General features: G+C 42.5%; 2 protein-coding genes across 4 annotated transcripts; one reads left to right on the forward strand and one right to left on the reverse strand.

Moving 5' to 3' along the window:
- Positions 1-36: 36 nt before the first annotated feature.
- Positions 37-4,385, reverse strand: phykpl (5-phosphohydroxy-L-lysine phospho-lyase). Of its 2 annotated transcripts, XM_031319464.2 has the most exons (13): positions 4,180-4,385; positions 3,952-4,070; positions 3,670-3,829; positions 3,372-3,446; positions 3,202-3,289; positions 2,997-3,113; positions 2,640-2,722; positions 2,322-2,547; positions 1,677-1,831; positions 1,013-1,102; positions 772-905; positions 552-597; positions 37-197 (listed from the first exon to the last, which is right to left on the reverse strand). In XM_031319464.2, the coding sequence occupies exons 1-12, from the start codon at positions 4,236-4,238 to the stop codon at positions 575-577; spliced, it is 1,329 nt and encodes a 442-aa protein (XP_031175324.1). In that variant the 5' UTR covers positions 4,239-4,385; the 3' UTR covers positions 37-197; positions 552-574. The 2 variants fall into 2 exon arrangements, with proteins under 2 accessions (XP_031175324.1, XP_031175323.1); XM_031319463.2 differs by lacking the exon at positions 552-597.
- Positions 4,386-8,980: 4,595 nt separating this feature from the next.
- LOC116064330 (protein FAM53C-like) lies at positions 8,981-16,648 on the forward strand. Of its 2 annotated transcripts, none has more exons than XM_031319472.2 (5): positions 8,981-9,078; positions 11,133-11,384; positions 11,480-11,540; positions 11,625-12,457; positions 15,150-16,648. In XM_031319472.2, the coding sequence occupies exons 2-5, from the start codon at positions 11,301-11,303 to the stop codon at positions 15,402-15,404; spliced, it is 1,233 nt and encodes a 410-aa protein (XP_031175332.1). In that variant the 5' UTR covers positions 8,981-9,078; positions 11,133-11,300; the 3' UTR covers positions 15,405-16,648. The 2 variants fall into 2 exon arrangements, with proteins under 2 accessions (XP_031175332.1, XP_031175333.1); XM_031319473.2 differs by lacking the exon at positions 8,981-9,078 and adding an exon at positions 9,085-9,279.
- Positions 16,649-16,972: the final 324 nt, after the last annotated feature.

The following is a 16,972-nucleotide window of genomic DNA, read 5'->3' on the forward strand; positions in this document are numbered from 1 at the left end:
AGCAAAAGTCATTTTAAAAAAAGAAAAATCATACTGTTTTAGTTTTAAGTTTATTTTTGGGAGTCATTAGTGTCACATTAGCACCTTGTGTACTGGGTCATCTTTCAGGTGGTTTTGGTAACAATGTGCTGGAGCTGGCATTTCAATTTGACCTCCAATTGGCTAGGTTTCATCAGTGAGGCGACTGCACTGAACACCTGGGGGGAACAAAAAAGATTTATGACAGACTAAGGTTGCATGGCTCTAGACTGACTGCCGTTTAAATTCTACTGCCACTGATTTGATATTTCATAGATTTAAGCTTTGATATAAAAATGTACTAATACAGATCAAGGCAGTTATTACGAGGCAGACTGATCAGTCCATTTCAAAAACAGAGTCCCCACAGTGGTCTGTGTTGAGTGGAAGACGGCAACATGTTCTAAGTGAAATGAATGAACTTGTTTGATCTTTTGGAACCTCAAGTATAGACATTCACATCTCTACCTCTGAACTTTATGAATGTGACCATGTCTGATGCAATTAAAAGTTTTTCTACAGGTTTAACAAACCTTAGATGTCTTCCTTTTCCAATTTAAATGTCACTGGCTTCCATGTCTGAGAACAAGACAATTGAATATGTTATTCTACACTTATGAAATGTGTGGTATTAAGTCTTTATAGGCATCTGTCACAGTGTTCAGACTCCTATTACATTAAGTGTTCAGTGTTTAAGTAGATTCATCTCTACAAACAATCCAAACAGCTGTAGACTAAATGTTTGTAACTAACCTGTGAGGATTCGGTCAATACATCGTACTGCCAGTTCTGCGTCCTCCATACTGAAACACATAGGAGGTTTAAACTTGACAACGTTTTCCCAGGGGCCATCTGTACTGACGCAGATTTGATCCTCCTCTTTTAACCTAATGTGAAAGGGACATTAGATCACAGACCACCCCTCAAGACTGACGGTGTATACAAACTGCTAAACTATAAGCATTAACTGCTGTGTTGCACTCTACTCCGGTACCTCTTCACTACCCGTGCTGCCGTTTCTGTGGCTGGAGTCTTCTGATCCCTGTCTGAAACCAGCTCAAGACCCACAAACAGCCCTACACCTCTGTTAAAACAACAGAAAAGCATCTTTTGAACCCATGATTTAAGTTCTTGGTGACCCTTCTCAACATTGAATCACATAGTATGGAAGGATGAAAAATGTCCCAATATTTAAAAATTTTCTACAATGTATATTAATTTCATTAGTATACAAGCTGCATCTCCCCTGTAATAGCACTTTCTCCCCCTGCATGTCCACATACTTCTTAAGCCTGAGCACCCACTGTGAAAAAGAGTGCAGACCATTTTAATAGTATGAGTTATGAGTTGTTCCATCACAATATTTGCAAGTCAGAGAGATGTCGGTCAAGCACTGTACATGCTCACTCTGTCCTGACGAGGTCTTCTCAGCTAAGAGAAGTGAAAACACCTCTGTGGATGTACCAAGAGTGCATAGGAGCTTTTAGTGTTGGCAGTAAAATGGTGGTATTAGGTGACAACTTAATGTCAGACACCTTGTCAATTAATGCTTTTCATCATTTTAAAAATCTGATTTAATGCCATGGACTCTTGAGAATAGGATATAACTTGCCTTTATGAGCATGATAGCCTGAGTGCACTAGTCACTGCATCCTTACCTGACATCACCAATTATTTGATGTTGTGTCTGTAGCTTTGTGAGCAAATCCTTAAGATGTGCTCCCACCCTTGTGGCGTTTCCTCTTAAGTCCTCTTTCTCTATCACATCAAGTACTGCCAGGCCAATTGCACAGGACACTGGATTCCCTCCAAACTGCATGAAGTTAAGAGACAAACAGATAAATGCATCTTGATACATGCATTACTCACCCCGTGCTACCTCAAATTCTTGAAGAAAGATGTTTTTTGTCACATGCCTCCATGGTGAACGAAAAAATCCCAAAACTGAGAATATTCTCTGTTCCCCGTAAAGGCATGCAAGAAAAGAAATCTTCAAGAATTCGAGGTATACAAATGACTATTTTTAGGGTGAATTCTAATTAATAATGTATGTTTTATCCAGCGGCATAGTGGTAAATTAAAAAGTGGCTTTTCTTACCAACAGTCATCGAAAACTACTAAGTGATCAACATAACCACCACGAGAATAGGTTAAACATGGGAAAAAATATTTTTTACCATTTACCTTAAAAGACAATATCTTTATGTAACTGACATCAGTTACTTATAATATTGATGAAAAGCTATAGATACCAACTTGAAGGAACATGCATTCATATTGTGTTGAGGCTACTGTATAGTCACCGTATTGAAGTACTCCACTCCGTTGGCTGTGAAAGCTCCAGCTATCTCTACAGTGGTTGCCACACATGCCAGGGGATGCCCATTGCCCATTGGTTTACCCATGGTCACTATGTCGGGACAGAAACCCTCCCCCTGCAGCTGGAAAGCCCAGAAATGACTTCCCACGCGGCCAAAGCCTGTCTGCACCTCGTCTGCCACAAACACTCCACCAGCTGAGCGCACATATCTGTGCAGAGTATAAGAGAGATGCCCCGTGTCACCACTTAATGTACACGTGGATGAGCAAAAACAGAACCTGAAAAACGAGTCACCACTCACTCTGCAACTTTAGTTGAGTATCCTTGGGGCAAGATTATTTGTCCCCCAACACTTGGCAATGATTCAGCAAAGAAGGCAGAGATCTAGGGGGAAAAGGTAGTAAATAAGTAAGTAAGTTATACAAGTAAGGTTACGTAACCTTTATTATCCCTGTGTGGGGGGCATTTGTTTTACAGCCAGCAGAGAATAAAAGAGCAGTTTATACACAGCATACACAACATAACATACAGTAAGTTATATAAATGGCATGCATTGGTCATGTTTATTACAGAATTATACATTCTCTGTACAACAAAACGTGTTATGAGTGTTACTGATTTTATTCAGGCTGCATGAAACTGACGTAGTGTACTGTACCTTACGACCTTTCCTGTGCACCTCCTCTATTAGGTCTTTCACTGTATCAGCGTATGCTTGGCCAGGGTTGGGGTGATCCTCTCTGTATATGCCTCTGTAGGTGTCTGGTAAGGGTGCCTAAGAGGATAAATCACATTCTTTCAGATAGGCAGAGTCCACTGTTGGTCAGCCATTTGTGTGATGATGGTTGTATAAATGTACAAACCACATGAACCCATTCTTTCTGTCCTGCCAGTTTCCGGAACTTGTAAGGACTAATGTCGATGAGGGACATTAGATGCCCATGGTACGCACTAGTATAAAAGGAGAGTTCATTGTAATTCATAACCAAGTGTTGTCAGAAGGGAATGTGTTGCAATAGAACAGAATACTTACTGGTCAAGCACAATGACGTCCTGATGTTGGGTGTACTGCTGTGCCAAGCGTAGGGCAAGATCATTGGCCTCTGAACTATCAGAAGAACAGATGTAGAAATCACTGGAATGTTACTTCAATTCAGTTCAGTTCAATTCAATTTTATTTATATAGCACGTTTAAAAACAACCATAGTTGACCAAAGTGCTTAACAAGGTCCAAAATCAAAGAGATAATATACACAAACAATACACAATATACAATACAAAATAACCAACTTCAGGAATACATTCTGTGGGGGTGGGGGTGTATTATTTACCCAGAGTTAACAAAGTAGAAGACACACAGTTTCTCAGGCAGGGTGGCAGCCAGGCGGTCTGCATACATGACTATGTTGTCGTGCAGGAATCGTGCATTTGTGTTCAGGAGGTCCATTTGTTCTGCTGCAGCTTTTGTAATGCTGGGGTGACAGTGGCCCACTACAAAAGAAAGTATACTGTATGTTACTAACACATAAAACGTTCTGACATTAGTAGACAACGAGTGTAATATACTGCGTTTTACAAGGTAATAAATGTGGACTATGCACTGGATGTTTTACCATGATGAACGTTGCTGATGCAGTCCAGATAGCGCTTGTCATTTTCATCGAACAGATATTGGCCTCTTGCTTTTATTATTTTCACAGGTTCGTCTGAATAAAATAGTCTACACGACTGCCTGTAATCGAAGAAATTAGTAGGAGTCAGCAACTTTTGTGCACGCACTCACTGTGCATAATATGTTTACCAGCTAGCATCAAGAAAGTCACACTGGTTCAGTTACATACCCGATTAATCTCTTCCTCATTGCGAGAGTTTCTTCTTTCCTGAGTTTTTCAAACGCCATATTGGTAGAGACAATGAACGAAGAGCTACGACAGTCATCAAGAGTAATTATCTATGGGGTTATGGAATTGTTCTGAAAAGTCTTGACATCCACCACGCATGCGTCCCTTATGGATTTGGGTTCTTCTTCTTCTTCTTGTTTTACGGCGGTTGGCGTCTATCTTATTAGCATTCGTGTATTACCGCCACCTTCTGCTTCGGAGTGTGGATCAGACAATAGATTTACAATCTAAATCCCTTCACAAAAACACACACACACACACACACACACACACACAGACACACACACACACACACACACACACACACACACAACTACATTTTATCCTCCATATTATCCATGTCAGCAACACTAGCACCCTATTCCTGTCTTTTTATCATATGCTTTTAAAAAAAATAGTGTCCCTTAGAAAAGCTAACAGTATTCTGACATGTGCTTTCTCACCCATGCTTAGTCATTCTTTTAATGTGAATTCCTTCACCCCTAATTCCTATACTCATATCATCTCTCTCTGTGTCCCATATGCCCTACAACTCAGAACTACATGTTCCACTGTCTCCTCTTCCTGACATCTCTCACACAAACCTGTCTGGTGTTTCCCCACCATCTTCAACGTTTTGTTAGGTCCACAGTGCCCTAACCTTAAATCTTGTCAACAGTTTCCTTTCTCCTATATCCACCACCTACACTATTAACTTTGACTTTTATATAGGTGTCTACTTTCTCCTCTCTGTCCCACCTTTCCTGCCATACTTGATTTGCTTTTTCCCAGATAAAAAATTGAACCTCTGCTTTACTGATAGTAATTTGCATTCTTTAAAGCCCTTTTTGCTAACTCATCCACCCTTTCATTTCCCCTCACCCCTACATGCGATGGGACTCACAGAAATTTAACATGACCTGATTCCAATTCCTTTGCCACCCCAAATCCTGTTACTCCTGTCTCAGGTTTCTTAGCACCAACCATATTAATCTGTATATAATGACTATACTCTTTCATGTGATAGTTGAAAGCACTTATCGAATCAAAGCTATCTTTTTCTTTCCTTTTTACCTCTAACAAATACCAGTCTATATTAGGCCAAATAATCATCCATGGAGTAATCACCGGATAAACTACTGAGGGGCTTATTCTCAGATCAAACACTCCAAATTCTTTTACAATATTATTTCCTACTCGACCAAAGTTATCCCTCTGATTCCTCCCATTCTCCCAGCACTCCTGCAACACTCCTTTTGTGGGATGAGAATCATCGTGTCCCTGCAAATTAACCCAGTAGTTTGCCATCAGTTGCATCCTTCTTATTTCCAACGGCATCTCCCCCATGCATTTCTACCTGTAGGGCAGGAACTGGCGATGTTTTAAAAGCCTCACTACACACTTATAATGCCTGTGCCTGAATCACATCCACCTTTCTTAAAAGAGAGCTGGCGGCCCAATCATAAGCCCATTCCACCCCGTCATCAATTGCTCCTTGCACTCTCCTGATTACATGCTCCGCATTCCTTCCTCTCTTCCACAGGGCCCCTATCATCCGCAAAAAGTGACCTACCTACTGTGTATCTACTGGTACCTTTGAAAAGACGTCATTAATCATAATGATGAAAAGTAGTGGGCTTATCACACTACCATGAGGTGTGCCGTTTCCAACCATGTACTGACTTGACAAGTCTGATCCAATCCGTACTTTGATTTTTCTTCCAAACAAAATCCTTTACGCAGTTAAAAACTCTTCCACCAACCCCCATCTTGTGCAGCTAAATTAACAATCCTTCTTTCCACATCATGTCATATGCTTTTTGTATGTCAAAAAACACTGCAATGACTGACTTTTTATTTGCCTGGGCCTTTCTTATTTCATTCTCTAGTCTTATCACTGAATCCATAGTATTCCTTCCTTTTCTAAAACCACTTTGATAATTTGCCAGCATTTCTCTATTCTCAAGCTTATACGATAACCTTTCTGTTACCATCCTTTCCATTATCTTGCATAGATTTGATGTTAGTGCTATAGGCCTATAACTATAGCGTTTAGATGGATCCTTGCTAGGTTTTGTTATCGGAATCACAACTGCTTCCTTCCATGCACTTGGTAGCCTAACTTCCCAAACTTTATTATCAAGCTGCAGCAACTTCAATAATGCTCATTGCCCTAGATGCTTTAGCATAACATAGCATAGCCTACCGGATCTTCCCCTGGATAAGTTGGTTTTGACTTATTTAGCCTACTGCTCTCCCCATCTCTGCCAAAGAAAATGGCTCATCATCTGCTGCTTCCCTCCTGTCTAACACACCTGAATTCTGACTCATTGTTATTTCCCTTCCTTTACTCCCTTCTTCTGATAAATCTTCCAAACTATGTATTTTTTTACAATAGACTTGGTCGTGATTTCTGCCTTTTCCCTATTGGAGACTGCCGTTCCCTCTAGATTTGGGTTCAACTCAAGTTGCAGTCCTCGTTAGTATAGTGGACAGTATCTCCGCCTGTCACGCGGAAAACCGGGGTTCGATTCCCTGATGGGGAGATTTATCCACTGTGCATCACCTCCACCTCGCCCACTCCACTGTGCATCACCTCCACCTCGCCCACCTCAGCAAGGTCCTGGGCCCCCCCACCAATGCCCTCCTTAAAGGTCCCCTCCACCTCCACCCCCCCTCCCACCTCAGTGACGACTCTCTCCATTCACGAGAGGGACGTCAACAGACTGTTCAGGAGACAGAATCCCAGGAAAGCTGCTGGACCGGATGCTGTCTCCCCATCCAGCTTGAAGCACTGCGCTGACCAGCTGTCTCCAGTGTTCACAGACATTTTTAACACCTCACTGGAGACATGTCACGTGCCAGCCTGCTTCAAGACCTCAACCATAATCCCTGTCCCCAAGAAGCCAAGGACCACAGGACTTAATGACTTCAGACCCGTCGCCCTGACCTCTGTGGTTATGAAGTCCTTTGAGCGCCTTGTGCTTTCACACCTCAAAGACCTCACCGACCCCCTCCTGGACCCCCTGCAGTTTGCCTACAGAGCCAATAGGTCTGTAGACGATGCAGTCAACCTGGCCCTCCACTACATCCTCCGGCACCTGGACTCCGCAGGAACCTACGCCAGGATCCTGTTTGTGGACTTCAGCTCTGCCTTCAATACCATCATCCCGGCTCTGCTTCAGCAGAAACTCTCCCAGCTTGGTGTGCCTGACTCCACCTGCAGGTGGATCACTGACTTCCTGTCTGACAGGAAGCAGCATGTGAAGCTGGGGAAACACGTCTCCGACTCACAGACCATCAGCACCGGATCCCCCCAGGGCTGTGTTCTTTCTCCTCTGCTCTTCTCCCTGTACACCAACAGCTGCACCTCCAGTCACCAGTCCGTCAAGCTTCTAAAGTTTGCGGACGACACCTGCCTCATCGGACTCATCTCTGATGGAGACGAGTCCGCCTACAGGTGGGAGGCTGACCACCTGGTGACCTGGTGCAAGCAAAACAATCTAGAGCTCAATGCTCTAAAGACAGTGGAGATGGTTGTGGACTTCAGAAAGAACCCAGCCTCACCTGCCCCCATCACCCTCTGTGGCTCCACAATTGACACTGTGGAGTCTTTCCGCTTCCTGGGAACTACCATCTCCCAGGACCTCAAGTGGGAGCTGAACATCAGCTCCCTCGTCAAGAAAGCACAACAGAGGATGTACTTCCTGCGGCAGCTGAAGAAATTCAACCTGCCAAAGACAATGATGGTGCACTTTTACACAGCCATCATTGAGTCCATCCTCACATCCTCCATCACCATCTGGTACGCTGCTGCCACTGCCAAGGACAAGGGCAGGCTGCAGCGTGTCATTCGGTCAGCTGAGAAGGTGATTGGCTGCAATCTGCCGCCGCTCCAGGACCTATACGCCACCAGGACTCTGAAGCGTGCTGGAAAGATTGTGGCTGACCCCTCCCACCCCGGACACAAGCTCTTTGAGCCACTCCCCTCTGGCAGGAGGATGAGGTCCATCAGGACCAAAACCTCACGCCACATAAACAGTTTTTTCCCCTCCGCCACTAGCCTTCTAAACAAGGCTCGGAATCCATCCTGACTCTCTCCACACCCCACCTCTGGCTCCTCATGCCACTGTACCTACTCTGCTGTAGCGTCCCTTTTCACTACTGTTTAACTTATTTTACTATTTATTTAAATTTATTTTATCGTTATTAATACGTACTGTGTGTATATGTTTATACTTATATTGTTTATATCTTTTTATCCTTCTTATATTTGTATGTGTGACATGCTCCAACAACACCATGACAAATTCCTCGTATGTGCAACGTACTTGGCAATAAAGCCCTTTCTGATTCTGATTCTGATTCTGAACTCATGTAGCCTATTAGGAGAACCACTTCACAGCGCTGTGGAGGTAGGTCTGGCAATGCGAAACAAGGGTTCACCTAGTTTAAGAATTCTGCTTCTATCGCAAATATAGGTAGGCTATAAATTAGATAGATATTATATTATTCAATAACAGGGAAAAATACGTTTATTTGTCGCTAAAGACACTTTGATTTTATGCTGTGGCTTTATTTAGAAGGGCCCAACTGTGGGGTTGTTAACGCGACAGAGACTCCCAAAAATAAGTGCAGGCATAGTTTAAACATGTAGTTTTAATTGGTAAGACGTGAATAAAGGTCATATTGGGAAAGTATGTGCTATGTGAGTACTGTGGTGTTTACTTAAATTGCGATTTTTGAAGCAGTGTATTCAAAATACCTCTGTATTGGTATGGTCCAAAGGCTATAAATACTCCGCTAAACAGCTCTCTATCCGGTGCACTGCTTCGGTTGCTAAGGAACCACTGAATGCAGGTAATACATCAGGACAGCTGTAGCACGTTAGCTTGCAAACAGACTGCGTAATTAAGCTAGCTAATGCTACAACTAATTCAGTTTAACGTTAACGGCCCAGCCGTTACATTTATTAAGTCCCTTTTCATATTCTATTTTAACGTGTCATAGCCTTAACCGGGTACAGTGACAAGTCATTAACAGGTAGCAGACACAACGAATGTAGCTAAGCAAACTAACGCTAGTAACGTGTACGTTAGTAAGGACGCTTGTTATCATATTAGCTAGCTAGCTTAAAACACCGGCTGCATCGTGTTGCTGAGCTAGCTTACTATACTTGTCTCACCAGAAGTCGGTATCCGATTTAGCAAGTATATCTAGCCCAATGTTAATAAGTCCTAACGTTATATTGTCAGTGACAAACCGTTGTCCTACAGCTAATGTTGGAGATAACGTTAGGCTTTTAATTGGCTAACCCTAACGTGTTTTGTATAGGATATAAGGTCAGGCTCAGCGCAACACTGCATTAAACTTATTTGTTGCTTTGAACGTTAGTAAAGACGAAAAGTCTATATAGCTAGGCCATAACTACTTTATTAACCTAACTAATATTCTTAAGTGTTTAGTGCTTGATGTGTTTTGCTAGTTGTTTGGGATTATCAGATTCATTTTGTAGTAAAGTTAACATTAAAGTTTGTAGCCAAGATTGTAAAATGATGATACAGTTTTAAATCGGCGGGTGGTTGACAGCACTGTTCTTGGCAGTTTGTGAGCAAATGGAGTTTGTGGGGTGCAGCGTTTTTAACGCTGGCTAATGCGGTTCAGCTTGTGCCCCTGTGGTAGCATGTCTTCTGGCATGTGGAACTAGGCTAGCAATGTACCATCTTGCCACAAGGAGGAAGGGCCTGGAGGCCACATCTGACTGCCAACAAGCAAGTGTTGAAACACATCTCTTCAATTACTAGGACTCTTAACCATCAAGCGTTTATATTCAGATTAAAGACATAATTTAAAGTTGATATAGTTAAATATTAGGTTTCGCTATGTTGTGTCATGTCAGGTTTGGATATCATCATTACATTTGCTCTAGATGTTGGGTGCTCAAGAGCAGTGCAAAGGCTAAAAGGCCATGTTGTATTTTAATGCAGCGGATAGCTTATATATTTTCTTTCTGTTTTAGTTTCAGTTTGAGATGTATATTTTTATGCTGTGCAAAGGTTTGCTGTGATGTGCCAGTGCTGGTTAATCTTCAAATATGTTTGTGGACTGAGTAACCATTAGATATTAAAAGCTAACTCAGTGCTATTTGCATAGAAAAAAAATATCAGAGGAATGTGTGTTTTTCGGCAATGCCGACTGTCTTGTGTCCCTCTACTCTCTTGGTACATTACAGTGTTTTGGTAATGTAATTTCTTCAGACCTGGTCACTGCTCTTTTTGACCCCTTCGTAAAAATACTATGGCATGCTTCCAACCCCTACCCCATTCATTTTTCACATACTTCACCCATCCTTTCCCTTTGTCTTTCCCTCCCCCTTCCATTCACTTTACAACTCACAACTCTTGGTGTTTGTGTTTATTGGACCCAACTGACTTTGATTGCCATTGTATTGCCCCCAAGCTTTTTACTTTGGACATACTCAGCATTTTCTTTGAAATTGCACCAGTCTGTTAGTAGTTGCAATAAGACATGCATATGTTCACTGTGCATGATGGAATGTGAAGTGTTTCTTTGTTCTGAGTTGTGCACAATGAACTTCTGCCTTTCATGTGTGAGTGAGGTAGCATGTAGATCCCAGCCTGGGGTCTTGTATAGTAGTATGTGGTCAGTACTTGGAACACATTTATTCAAGAATTCTGTTCTTCTTTCTGTGGGCTTTTCCACAATAAACAGCACGTTGGAGGAAAGTCCCCATAAGCTGATTTTTACACTCCTATCGAAGGCCTGATGGATCTGTCTTGCAATTTATAAGCTACTGTTCAATGTTGTGCTTTCTCTGCAATATGTGTGTGTGACCAATTTCAGTTAATCATTGACACTGTTTCATAAGCATCCCTTCTCATCTGTCCCTCTAGGTGGCAAAAAAATGACGGTGGCATAGTGAGAAAGCTGGTCAGTCTGGCTGGTTGAGGTGTGGAGGGGACACCACAAACCACGCCAGGATTCTGACTAACACAATTTCCACTGCCCTTAGTAAATGTCCTCATCATCTCCATGTCTATCCCTGGATTGTAGCTACAAATATGGTGACACTTATCACAGAGCAGCTCCGCAAGCAGAGTTTGGAAGAACCCTATTACAAGGCTTTCTCATTCAATGTGAATGTGGTGAGTTGAATACATAACTAAATGTTACTTTTTAAAAACCTTTTTTCATTGATGCACTTAGTTTGATGGGCCCTGGTTTTATATTTCTGTTTCAGTCATTACCTGCAGTGGGCTCCAGTCCCACTGTCTCATGGGGTGCTTGTAGATCAACACAAGGCAAGTTCATTGAATTAAGTGCAGTATTTGAAACCTACTCGATGGGGAAACTTGTCTCATTTGTCTACTTTTTGGCATTTTCAGAGACCCGCTCAGCTACACAGCCATCATCCAAAGCCAACCTTCTGGATGATTCCTTTGGACTAGACTCTCCATGGCCTCCTTCCCACTCAGAAGAACTTCTCCAGAGACCGGAGGTTTCTTTTACAAACAAGGCTTTCCAAAGCTCTCCTCCACCACCACCTCCAAAACGCCACTGCCGGTCCCTCTCTGTTCCAGAGGACCTGTCTCGGTGTCGCTCCACCTGGCATCCTAGTGCATCTAGGGTTTGGACCCCAGTCAAACGTGGCTGCCAAAGTGGAGGAGCATCTAGTTCAAGCTCTGGAGCCAGCTCTTTGCCACTTTGTGGTCCCAGTTGCTCTTTGACCTCTTCCTCCCTCCACTCATCTTCTAGCCCTACCTTCTTTAGCTTAGCTCTGTCCTCTGACTCCCCACTACCATGGAGCTTCTCGTGGGACCCCTGTGACAAATTGAAAGGAGCCTGTTCTGCCTCTTTTGCTACTCCTTCCTCTGGCTCCTCCTCACCAGCCCCCCTGGTTTCTCACTCAGTGCTGCAGCGCCGCTTCTCCCTCTCCCCTGTGCACATTCAGGGCGCCTCCATGGTGCATCTGCCCCCCCAGCCCTCCCCTGCTTCTGCTCTGACATATGGCTGTTCTGGCATGGAACACCCAGCCCTGTCTCCATCTCCCACTTCAGCCTGCAGCACGCCATCCTCCTCTCGGCGCAACCTGCACCCAGCACTGCCGCGATGCCACTCGCAGCCCTGCGACATGCGTAAACCTCGCCTGAAGAGGCGCCATGACCCAGATGTTCTGCCCTGCCCCAGGCCAGGCCTTGACTTCAGCAAGATGACACAGGTGAGCAAGAAAGTCCAATGGGCTGTCAGGGTAGGTAGTTTCTGTCCATCTCCTCATATTGTGTAGAGATTGAGATACATATAGTTAATGGTATCCATAAGTAATTAGCAGGTCTGGGTTCACTTGTGCCCATGTTTTCTGTCCTGAATCTTAGAGGGCAATAGTAGGCTTGTGGCAGCCCACCATCCCCCCCCACAACTCGGCACAGCTAAACTTGGCCCCCACGCCATCAGCTCTCTTCATTTCAGACTGATGTTTGTTAGTACCATTAATGAGTGCTTCGCCAGATGTTTTCATAAACCTGTCTGTCACATCAGTGCAGTCAGGATGGGGTTCTGGGCTGTGTTTTTGATGTAGGTTATTTTACCCAATTGGCAACAAAAGTTGCTACACGTGTCTTCAGCTGCAATTTTCCTATCTCCACTTGGCTATAATGCACTCTATTGAACGCAGTTCCAGCCAGAGTTCGACCCATTCATAATTTGACTCCTGTCACAGGTTGCCCTGGTGGCAACTGCCTAGTAAAGCAAAACCAATCTTACATCACAACTTACCACTTGGCCTTGATATGAGAATAAGTTCACAAAGGCTCTCTAGGCAAAATCCTTAAATTCAGACTTTCGTTCACTTCTGACTTATTTTATGCTAATATTATATCACCAAGATGAACCACCTGAACACACCTGAGCTTAGGTAGCTAGGAAGTTACATTATATTGATTTGCTGGCCCTCCTGCTACCGACACATCTATGCATCTGGCTCTTTAGCCCCTCTCCAGTGGCTTCCTGTGGCTTTGACAAAAAGTTATATGGAAATGAATAAGGGTTAGTTTTTTTATATATATTTATTAAATTTAATTTATTGTTGTAGGACTAAAGTGATTTCCACATTCTCCATTTACATAACATTTCAGTCAACTAAAATGTGCATCGTAGCTGTTTATGTACATCTACAGCCCAGCACCTTATCCTCAAAATTTTTGCAGAACCTCAATAGCGGTCTTGAGTGTCTATAGACTAGCTATGGATTACAAATCCAAAAGAAGAAATGTCTTGAAAGAAAATGAAGAGATTAATAGTGCATAGACAAATTAATTTGCTTTCACCGCCAATGCTGCTGGTTTACCGCTATGCTTAATCTGCGGCGAGAAATTGGCAAACAAAAAGTTATCTTACAAGAACAGAACAACCACACTGCATTTGTAGAAAGGTGGGGATGAGAGAAAGGGAGCAATTTTGGAATTGCTGCAGAAAGCAGAGCAAAGTACATTTAAGAATTGGATCAAATCTCCAAACTCCACTACTGCTGCTTGTTTGTAAATTGTGATCGTTCTGAAAAATAAAGATATGCCCCACTCCTCAAAGACGGGGCTAAAAAATGGCAACAAACATCACCATATTAATGAATGCTTATTTGGACCTATTGGTCTATTTAAGTGTAAATTAGCCTGTTAAAGCCTCTGGTGTTTTCAGTTATTCTGGCTGATTACTCTTTTCAGGTTGTAGGTGGCGCGGCGCTTTGATGGGAACTTTATTGTTGTTGTTGTTGTTGTTATTATGGCGTTTTTCATTTCCTGATACCTGCTCTACTCGCCTCGACTCGTATTTTTTAGTTTTCCATTATGAAAAAAGTCCCTGCTACCTGGCAACAGGTACTTTACTTTTCTTTTTTTTTTTTTTCTTTTTTTTTAGTATCTCCTCCGTCGAGGTTCCAAGTGAGCTGAAGCGATACCAAAAGGTGACGTGAACACCTGCAGACTACTGATTGGTCAGAGAGAATCGTCACTAATCCCTGCGTCATCATTGCTAGCGACAGACGGGGTGTCCTGAACAAACCCGCCATTTTTAAATAGTTTAGCCAGCGGTGTTTTTTTTGCTGCCTCCAGCTTCTTTTGAAACAAAATGTGTCTTCTGGCTGTGGCAACAGCCACATGCCGAGACTCAAAAACAACACACCTTCGACGTCCTGCGTGTGTGTCGCGTTAGGTCATGGCAGTTTCTTGCGGCATCGCTATGACGACCAGCCACGCTCGCCTCACGCATGAGGCAATGGAAAAAGGAGGACGGGGCACCGCGGCTGAGTAGAGCTGGTATTAGCAGTGGGTAAGCGCCATTAGGTCACAAATTCTTTCTACCAATAAGAATGACAAAGGTGTCATTTGTCCCGCTCTAACAGGTGCAACAACACTAACAGTGGACTCAGGAAGATGTCAATCTCTCAGTTTAACCACGCCCACACCGTTCTGGAAAAGGTTCAATCAGCCACGTTAACTATAAACACCTGTGTGGGTGTTCAGGGCCTTTAACACTTAAATGTGTTTTGCGGCTCCAGACAGATTTCTTTGGGCCAAAAATGGCTCTTTTGATAGTAAAGGTTGCCGACTACTGCGTTAGGTAGTCTGTTTCATATTTAATGGGATTAAATACCATTATGTAAATTACATTATTTAAGTGGCTGTAGTTTCCAGAGTTGATGCCGTTTAGGTTGGTCCTTGGCTTGTGTCAGCCAAGCCCCTTAACTCTGCTATCAGTTACTCTATACTTAACCAAAGCAACAGGCACTGCCATCCATACAGACTTCCTGGCATTGCCAGTGATGTCATCAGTCACTGCACTGCCTATATTTTATTACCTTTTTTAGGTTTGGAGGAAATTGTGACATGATGATCATGACGCTTCTTTCTCCTGTGTAGATTGGTAATCACGAGAGCCTAATGTGTGGTAAAGCTGGTTGCATAGTTCCAGCGTCTTCCCAGGCAGAGCAGCGCTCAGCCTTCTCCCCTGCAGAGTTCCTGGGACGAGCCAGCATTGGGCCACTAAGTGAAAGTGAAGAAGAAGAAGAGGAGCAAGAAGATAAAAGAAAAAGGACTACAATAGATGAAGGGCAAAAGGTTATTTTTGAAAGAGACTGCACAGAACTGGACTTGAACCTTATAGAAGAAAACTGACCACTCCTTGATGCTCGAAGTGTGATTACTGCATTCATAACTATGTTAAGCACACCTGTAGGCTTTGTGCGCTCTTCTGGCAGAGTCCTTGGGAACCTGCTGCCCTCCTAAGGCACATATCCAGAGTTCATAATCAAGAACCAAGCAATTAGAAGCTAATATCAAATTACAATTTTATGATTATAACATTTGTGCTAGTTCACTATTCAACATTTCACAAAAAATGTTACAGTGCCTGCCTACTCAACACTCCATAGGGAAATGTGCATGAGCAAATAAGCTAGTTTTAATGCACACAGAATTTTGGTTATTTCATAAAGTCTTAATTTGCGTTAACCATTGGTATGGATCTTGATATCCTTGCATATCCTTTTCAAATAACATTGTATACTGGAGTGAGCAGAATGTGTTTAATATTTCTTCATAATTGAATTGATTATACATTAAAAGCGGTAAGTATTCCTCATTGCCCAATCAGTACTAGTGTAGTCTACTTGTATTTGGGTCCCTGAATTTGGACATGACTGTATGTGAGCTGTTAAAGGTGCACACTGGTCAAAAATAATTGAGCAGCCCAAGTAACATAAGAATACTGATCTATATATAAATGCTCTCGTGTATGTTTAACTGAATAAATTCCAGGATTTCACTGCTGTTGCTTAAATCCCTCACAGACCTGAAAGACACGTCTACTTTAACTGCTGTTCTGTCATTGATTCAGCTTTTCCGTTTTTGGAATAATTCTACATCATCAAAGGGAAATGTTCTTGTTATAGCAGAAAGGACAGCTCCCCCTTTTTGTTCCTGTATTCTTTTCCTAGAAATCGTAATTGCTTGAACATAAACAAACCTTGTCAACAATAATACTGATGATACTGTAAACTGACCATGCCTTAAGCTTAAAATACAGAGTTCTTGGTGCTCTGGTCTTCTTTTCACATCCAGACATTTTTGCAGTCTCCATTTGCGCTGATTCAGATATTTTTGAACAGGTGGCACATGCACTATAATATTCAATTGAATAGCGGAATTGATGCTAAAACTGGACTCCATAGGGCAAAATGTAATGTACTCTACAATGGTTAGAGTGAGTACACACTTCAAACCAATTCTGAGTGTGACAAAGGCGGTAGTGATGCAGATGGTTTGGTGGCCTTTCAGAAATGATTTTATGTGTTTTCAGATGGAAATATTCCTGTTGCACAATTTATGTACAAATAAAGTTTAATAGAGAATGATATTTTTTTTTCTCCAAAAAGTGTCTTGTCTTCCATTCACAAATGTACGCTGCTTGTAGTCAAATAAAAGAGCATACGAGGGGCCAAGAGAACGTTATTGTGACACCTAGTGGCTGATTTCAGTATAATACTGATGTTGCATAGAATCTGACTTTACGAACAGCAGTTATAGGCATCGCTTAATTTTCTGTTTTGGGGCAAAGTTTCACAAAACCTGACTATAGCTAGCTATAACAGATTGACAATGACGTATCATTTTGAAACAAATAACGTTACATGGTTGGATCTTTTAAAACATTCAATAACGGATAAACTAACTACATCAAAAAG

Source organism: Sander lucioperca, chromosome 1, assembly GCF_008315115.2.
Source record: "Sander lucioperca isolate FBNREF2018 chromosome 1, SLUC_FBN_1.2, whole genome shotgun sequence".
Classification (NCBI taxonomy): Eukaryota; Metazoa; Chordata; class Actinopteri; order Perciformes; family Percidae; genus Sander; species Sander lucioperca.